The sequence below is a fragment of the Mytilus trossulus genome, chromosome 2 (assembly GCF_036588685.1).
Source record: "Mytilus trossulus isolate FHL-02 chromosome 2, PNRI_Mtr1.1.1.hap1, whole genome shotgun sequence".
NCBI classification, from domain to species: domain Eukaryota; kingdom Metazoa; phylum Mollusca; class Bivalvia; order Mytilida; family Mytilidae; genus Mytilus; species Mytilus trossulus.
In genome coordinates, this window is record NC_086374.1 from 88,307,181 (window position 1) to 88,316,279 (window position 9,099).

The 9,099-nt window shown below is 29.8% G+C and overlaps 1 protein-coding gene across 1 annotated transcript; it reads right to left on the reverse strand.

The window, feature by feature from the left end:
* Positions 1-339: 339 nt before the first annotated feature.
* On the reverse strand, positions 340-9,027 carry LOC134708277 (surfeit locus protein 4-like). Its single transcript, XM_063568693.1, has 4 exons — positions 8,728-9,027; positions 7,448-7,711; positions 4,983-5,026; positions 340-3,518 (listed from the first exon to the last, which is right to left on the reverse strand). Exons 1-4 carry the CDS (start codon positions 8,776-8,778, stop codon positions 3,065-3,067), a joined length of 813 nt encoding a protein of 270 aa, XP_063424763.1. The 5' UTR covers positions 8,779-9,027; the 3' UTR covers positions 340-3,064.
* Positions 9,028-9,099: the final 72 nt, after the last annotated feature.

Consider the following 9,099-nt stretch of genomic DNA (forward strand, 5'->3'; position numbering starts at 1 on the left):
CGACAACCACTGAATTACAGGCTCCTTACTTGGGACAGGCACAAGTTAGAGCTAGTTTACTCAGGATTTTCTTATCCCAGGCATACTCACAGATTACCGTAGCAGTATTTGGCACAACTTTTTTGAATTTTGGATCCTCAATGCTCTTCAACTTTGTACTTGTTTAGCTTTATAAATATTTATAAGAGCTTCACTGATGAGTCTTATGTAGATGAAAAGCACTTCTGGCTTACTAAATTATAATCTTGGTACCTTTGATAACTATTCCTAGTTGTAGATTAAGACTTATTAGCTCTAAACTATTGCAAAAATAAACCTTGAAATAAACAAATAAACATCCAACATTCAATCACCTTTATTTTTTGCAATATTTATACAGCACTTTCAACACATGCACTATAACAAATAGGAAGGGGTATTGGTACAAACAAAATGTACACTGATTTTTATAAGTAACAAATAAAATGGCAATGAAATAATACGCAAAACATAAAGCACCAATCTATACGACGGTCTTACATATTGAATCTTTGGTCTAAGAGCAGTGGATTACAGTATAGAATGTTATAGTGATATTAAGGTGAAAAAAATATGTTTTTAAAAATGATGGTGGCAATGTCAGATTGCTAAGTAATATGAACCACAGTCATAAGATCAGACATAAATAAATCATGTTAATAATAACACTTTCAAGGGGAGGTAATATCTATGTGCATTTTAACAGTAATAAATGTCAAAGAATGTAAGACATCTAAATATTTGTGAAATTGAACTCACTGGTGAAAGGGAAGGATCTCTTAACCTTAAGTAAGATAGGCTTACAATCTAAAACAGTAGGGAAAACTGAAACTGAAGCCAGTTAATATATAAACAACTGAACAATGTACAGTAATGTAGTAGGTTAAATTATTATTAAATATTTATTTTTTACATGAATATTTATGGAAATTAAACATATAGCAAGTAAAAAAAAATAATGCTTAAGTATGGAACAACCTTAGCTTGTCATCTTTTCATAGTCAACGTCATCCATCCTAGCTAATGTCTAGATGGAATGGGTAATACATACATTTCATTCAAGAGATGGCCTAAAAAGGATCCATATCTTGCCTAAACCACACATGCTACACATTACAAAGAAAGCACAAAAAGAATTGAGATGTCCTTACATACAGATACTCTCTGTGCTTATTTATTTTCCCTTCAAACATTAAAACTGAACCCATATACCTTAAAAACTTTTTGTCTTCCTTTTTAGAGACGGTCTATCAAATACTTTTCCTTGATTTTGCTGCTTTTACAACAAATAACAAAACAATTAGGTTTTATAAACATAAACCATTACCAAAAACTATAAATAGGTGCTTTTATTTTGTTTACATTTAAACATAGAAAAAAACAATATATTAAGAAATTTAAACATATAATGTTTGCATATTTTGAAATAACTACATGTAATTATGAAAGCTATTTCAAAGAAGTATTTAAAAACAGCTGCTCTTAATCTTTCAGTACAAGATTTTTCACAAAAACATGACAAATTAATAATGTATTCAACAAGACAAAATAATGAAATACACTGATAAACAAAAGACTAGTTTACTTCAATAATAATCCATTATCACTACAATGTAATAGATTACATATCACAATCTCTCGGTTTTATAAACATTAATTGAATAGGAAACAATTAAAACTATTTCTGATTACCTTTCTTTAGAAAACCTGTGTACAATGTCCCTAAACAATCATACCATACACACCACAATATTGTGTGGTAAATATGTTTTACTGTAAATTATTTAAACTGAACTAGAACTTCAAACATATAAGTATGTTCTTTGAAGTGATGTTTGTATGTTTGGTATAAAACAATAACTGCTGTTTAACATAAACATTGTATGTAAAACTGAAAACACAGGACAGGAAGATTGGAGTAGATGGTTTAGAACATTTAAATGATTCATATATACATCTGTCATGTCTTTCACAAACTTACCATATAGACAACACTATCACAAGCTGGACTTTAAAAAAAACAGTAATACCTACTCTACTCAATATCATGGTTCAAGTGTCTTTGGACAAGATTTGGGAGATAATTTCAATGTTCTATGCTGTGAGAAAACTGCTTTATATGTTGTAGTATACATGTATGCTAAAACGTATGCAGTTCTAGTGTTACATATACGGCTGATTTCTTTGTAACATCTTTAATTCATATATTGTCCCCTTCATAAATAATGCTTAAATGTATTATTTTCCAGTTTATCTTGAACAGAAATTACAAATTTGCAAATCTATTCACTCTATCAGTTCAAGTACAAATCTGCAAATGATAACTTTTCAATTATGTAATAATTTTGTTATTTCATTGAACACAATTAAAAGCAGATCCAAATTTTCCATCATCTGTTAAATGAAAAGAATCTCACAAAAAATCTGTACATTGTTTAACTAAATGTTCGACAACACTTTTTAAGTAGTGGGAATCTTTTTCCATGGCATTGAAAAGATTCTTTGCTTTTAATGGTTTATTTAGGTTTCATTTGGTTAAAATATTTGGGATTCTTTTGGTTTATAAATTAAGTGATTTAAATAAACCTTCAAATAAAAAAATACCCAACCTCTATCTGAACAAAAGCTACAAATTTAAATTTAGATTTTCTTTTTCTCATCATTTGGCATCAAATGTTATTTCAACATGTTTAAGTTTGTTAAAATTTTCAATCAACTATTGCTTCATCCTACTGACATGACTGAAAACTTATTTGTTTTAATAATAACAATCAAAATAATTGGAATATCAATTTAAAATAGGATTTTTATCAATTGCAAAGTCACAAATTTGTTTACATAACTTCACCAGGACTAAAGATTCTTTTTCTCTCTGCGACTAAAGATGAAAATGAGGACTTCTTTTATTTTCTTGACTTCAGACCAGTCCTATATAATTGTAAACAATAATAATAAACACATACACATATTAGTCAGTGTTATGAACACAGACCCTTTTCCAGACATATACATGTTAAATGTCAGTCACTATTGTAATGATAGGTAACTACCACTTCTTTTTGTGTTCATCCATGCTAACACCACCGGGACCATATGCAACCACCAAAAGTAGTCCTCCAATAACCGACAGTGTCTGGAAGAAATCATACTTCAGGAAGTCTCTCATAGGTTTGTATGAGGGAATATTCCACCATGCATTGAAATAAACATTAATACATGTTAACCAAGCTACCAATACAAGGGCAGATAATTTTGTTTTGTAACCTACTGCTATCAATATTATAAGCGCTGTGCCAACCAAATTTTGAATAATTTGGAAAAAGTCAAAATCTAATCTTAACAAAGTAAGAAACATAAGAACTAATAGAATTCTTCCGCTAAGCTGCATATACTGTTTTGGGTTGTTTTCTCCAATTGAGGGTAGACCTGCAAACAGACTCTTTCCTTCAGCTTTATCTTCAGCTAAAAGCAGTACAACTCCACCAACTAAAGCCAGATTCCTGAAATACATTAAATATTAATAGATTAATAGGATCGCAACCAATATTAAATATTCAATAGGTATTTTTCTTGTATATCATCTTATTTTTGACATCTAGTTGGAAGACCAATATTCTGACATTTTCTTATTGGTCAAAATTAGAAGAAAAAAAATCTAGTCTGGGGCATCAGACTAGTGGCTAATGATGCAGACTGTCATCTGTAATGATTTAAAAACATTGCCTAGCAATGATCATAAGAATACAAAATCATCTTGTAATGTTTTGCATAATGCATATTTTTTATGTTTTCAGATCTGGAAAGACTGTAACATACATTTATATGAAAGACAGATTTCAGAGAATCCAGCATATTTGATTTTCATTTGAATTTACAATGTAGAAACACTAATCATGCTAATGCAATATGTGTACACAGTATACTCAACATTTTGTGCTTTCAAAAGTATGAAGACAATAAATAAATCTTTTTTTACATTGTTTTAAGACATCGCTTATTAAACCCTTTAATAGTAACATTTGAGTTTTCTATGAATTCACTGTTATCTCATATAAATATATTACATGTATAAAATGAAAAGCTTCACAGTTATATGTGTGTGTAATGTGCATTCAATTAGTCAACTTAAGAAAGATGACAGGATTTTATATGCAGTAAGGCTTAAATTAAAATACAAATGTATTGTTTGTTTGCCCTTTACCGACCGACCCTATAAATTCATTTCGACTAAAAATCTTTTATTTGTATTTACAAGCATTATTTTGTTTTTATTTCATTCCTACCAAAAATCTTAAATTTGTAATTCCCCTCAAAAACTATTTTACCGGAATCCTTGTATTTTTTATCTTCCCCGTATAAGGTTAAGTCCGTTGGTATCAAGTGAGCGTTTGGAATGAACACTTGCATTTAGAGATTCAAAGCATTTAATTGAAATACATTGCCCTGTGTCTTTATACTTGAAGAGCAGAGTTCATTTAAAAAAGTTCGTCCAATACAAAATTATACAACTTCCTATGTAGGGACTTTGGTGTTCCGTAGATCAGGATGATCAGGTAAATCATACTTAAACAAAAGCAAATACAGATAAATATGATATCATGCAGATTTTGTATCTACATGTATAAAATAAAATATTATGTACCTGCCTGCCTACCCATGACAAAAATGTACCGAGCCAAATTATTTTTTGGGAAAGTAAAAGAAAATATTTTACCCTCCTACAAAACCTACCCTGATTTAAAAATTAGGGTCTGAAAAGGGCAAACAAACAATATTTTAATTTAGGCCTAAGGGATTATATTCATAACAAGCATGACAAGTGACTTTTATTTATTTTGTAGGTAGAGTTATCTTCCTCAGTCATAATCATGCATGTAAATTTCTTTGACTGACATACAATGACATAGTATGGTTTTAGTTATAAAAGTGTGTGCATGCAACAGAATTATTCCCCTTTTACTCACCTAAGAAGAAATTTTACATCCCACAATATACTGTAAGCTATTGTCTGAAATAAAAAGAATAAATGATTTTAAACAAAGGCATACTAAGCGCTAAACGAGTCTATATTTTCTATGTAATTTTACTTTCTTCATGCATGTGAGTAAAAATAAATAGTGGTATATATATATATAATATACATCAACAAGACAGCAATCCTTCACAAAGTAAAATATGTTTTATCATGAAACAATTCAATGGTAAAACCAAAATAAGAATATATCTTGAAATGTGTATATAATCTGAATTAAAGTGTACAATGCTGAAGTCTTATATTGTTACTGAATACTTCTCATGGTCAGAATACAATATATTTCACATTTTTAAAATAAGTATTGATTCATCTTGAATACAAAAATATTAAAATGAACAGCATCTCAAAAGAAATGAAATCAGACAACCATGTTCATGTAAACAGAAATTTGTGAGAAAATAATCATCCTTATATTGCAACTTCAACATGTTCAAATGTCTGATATGGCTAAGTTTTCAGTAAAGTGCTGTTTCAATGGGTGTCCCAGAAAAATGCATTTTTTTTCATATTTCAAATTATTTTGAGTTTTAATGCAGGTAGCTAATCAATTCACTGTATGATGAAGAGATAATATAAACAGTCTCATATGAAAAGTTTATTGTTGAATAAAGTATTTTATAAATTAAGTGTTGAATTCCCTATTTTTTGAATGCTTATTTTGTAACATAGTCGCATGACCCAAAATCAAAATTGTTTTATAAACCTTTTTTTATGAATGGCAACTAGGTAAAAGGGAATTTCAGGTAAAACAATAGGTTTGACAAGGTTTAGGACATAAAAACATGAAAAATCTTCGAAAAATAAGGATAAAAACAATTTTAAATGGTCATGTTGTCGGACTAACATTTTCTGTCTTCTTCTTAAATGAAATATAAGTTATGTAACAATAGAGGGCAATTAAATGCACAAAATATCTTGAGGCTTGAGCTTATTAACTAAAATGTGATAATTCATCATGAAGTTACAGCATGTACAGCAGAAAGTTTCATTTTTTTCAGGAAATTGTCATTAAAGTTTACTCTTGAAAAATCTGTCCAACTGTTACGGGCGAAAAATTTCAATTTTCATTTGCAAGTTGCCAACTCAGTTTAAGTTTATTGTAATCATGGTAATGTTTATGACAATAAATTTTACGACAATCGCGATGTGCATACAGTATTGCTGTCAACTGTTCCTTTTTACTCGAGGTCAACGACATCGAAGGGGTAAACGCTCTTTCTGTCCAACCAAAAGATGGAAGTTACATCCGAATAAATGTTACGTCCAACATCCAATATATTCTCTAAAATGGCTACCACAAGTCACAGAATCAATTTCACTTCCACTTTGACAATAACTTAACCTTAAATACTACAGTATATATGAAAAATTAAGAGGTTTTAAACTGTTGACAGTCTAAATTTGACATAATTTTGAAAATTAGGACGTAACAAGAGTCCTTTAATGTTCTGTTGGACAAACCTTAGGACAAAATTTTCTAATGTCAGACGTAACAGGTTTTTTAAAAGTAAAAATAAACTTGTTAACAACTAACAAGTTCACATAAATTTAAAAATAGTTCTCAGACCCTTCCTCGTCTCTTCTTCAGGGGACCCCATTTTTAAATTGCCATTAGGATCAGTAAAATAATGAATTCTGTCCTATATTTGTCCGACCGGGAATATAATCTGTTCTATGTTTGTCCTACAACAGATGAATTCTGTACGCTGTTCATCCAACAGTTTTTTATGGTTTTGTTTTATCCATTTATTTAATAATGAACCATTTTACCTCTTGCTGAGGAACACCAGCTGTAGATATTAGTATAAACAGCATAGTTTTGATTTTGTTTTTTACTTTGAATGATGCAAATGGAACAAATTCTCATCCAAAAATGTCCCCGTTAGTCCAACATATTTTAAGATTTTTCAAACTTATAAGTTATTTTTGATAAATTTAACAAAATGATTAACTTTAATTGAAGATCTTATGAACTGTCAGAGAAAAATTAATACATTTATTAACAAAGCCTTCATGTAACACTAAACAGGAATATATTCAATTATCAATGTCCTGTTACGTCCAACATAACCTCTGTCACACATGCTATTTAGGTCTAATTTTATGTTTTCTGACTAAATAACTATCTTTTTACATGTAAAACCCTAAACTAGAATCATTCTCTTTTCAGAAAATCATGTTATTATGATTGAAACAGCTACTTTTAAAATCATACATGTTGTCACACACTACCAACTATACTGAATACTTAGCCATATCTAAAATATTATCATACTATCAATTGCAACATTTCGTACTATGTTTGTATGTATTTCTGAGAGTTCCAATATAATATAAATATGATGTAGATGTACAGTACTGTACACATGATATATAAAAGGGCAAGTTATATACCTGCAAGCAAATGATCCCCAATAAAACTCCACACGCTATTGGGACTTTCTGTCGACTAAGTATCATAACACACCCTCCTAACTGGCCAAACAAATTCAGCAATACAAACAGGGTGGCTAAGAAGTAACCACATCCCCATGTTGAGTCCATGTAGTCTCTTTGTTCTCCCCATTGTGTCCACATTCGTATCCCATCCTCAAGAAATGTGCTGATTAAACAAAACCTGGCAACATGTGGTAATATATGTTTACTTTTTCTTAAAACCTAAAAATATAAATTCAATATTCTATTTCTATGTTTGTGTGCTAAAAGCAGCAGTTAACAGTAGCATCATACATGTATTAATACATTGGTAAACATACAAAAATAAATCATAAGGAATGTCAATCTTAAGAGTTAATCAAGACTGTAAAGTTCTGTGTTTTTTCTTCTCTATATTTTTTGTTTTTAAAGACAAAAACACTGTTTGAATACCTGTCTTTAATTTACTTTACTATGTCTATGTGTCATGTATGTTTAACTTTGCAAATGTTGGGATATTTATCCTGCTTATAAAGTATCTTAAACTAGCCTTGACCAAATAAGGTGTATAAGACCAAATACATCTGACAGAAAAAGTTTTTGCTGTCATATGCTTATGTATATCTTTCTATTATTCAATTATGACCCATTATGATAACACAAGACCATAGTTTTCATGAATTGTCTTAAAATGTTCAATTATGACCCATTATGATAACACAAGACCATAGTTTTCATGAATTGTCTTATAATGTTATGTAAATCATACACAGATTTTACAATCTCTCTACACTTCTGTTAGCATGGTAATATAATTTAGTTCCAATATGATATATGTTGATCCCATGACCATACAATGAAAGTCTAGCCATTTTGTAACACAATTCATACAATTTTGAAGACTTGTGTGTACAATATTTCAGACCATATGGACAACTTCAGTGTATTGATTGTTTAATTTTTTTTAAAAGGTATTATTATCATCACAATTTATCCCAATTCAACAAATGTATGCCAGAACCTGTCTAAATTATAAGAGAGCTTTATTTAATATTTTTTCTATTCTTTTATATTTATAGAAATAAATACTTTCAGTTGGTGTTGCTAATAAATGTATGCATCTGGTAGCAAAACATGCAAAAATCAAGAGCCTGAGGATGCTTTGAAACATCTGAAACTGAAAGTGTTTTGAGCCGGTTGCCCTTTTTCATGTAAAAAGATTTAGATCTAAATGGAAAATCATCTTTTCTTAATAATACCTGATCCGCTACATCTTCTGCTCTATCCATTAACTCTCCTTGGCGTGGCATTTTGGTATAAGCACCAAAGTTCTGCTGATTTTTCTCAGCCACGTACCCCCATGTATTAACCGGAAGTACACTTTATTATCATCATTGACAGAATCGAACTTGCAGACGAAAATTAACAAAAATATAAGAAAAATACTTTCTCATTCAGTAAAAGTGTTATAAGCATAAATGTAGACACATATAAATATTTTATTGCAATAGCTACATTAAAATGCTTTATGATAAATGACGTAAATCATATTTTTCACATCATTATCCTTTTTTATACAGAGGAGTGAAATTATTTAATGGAATGCTTGCCACGTTTGCATCGCGCGCCCT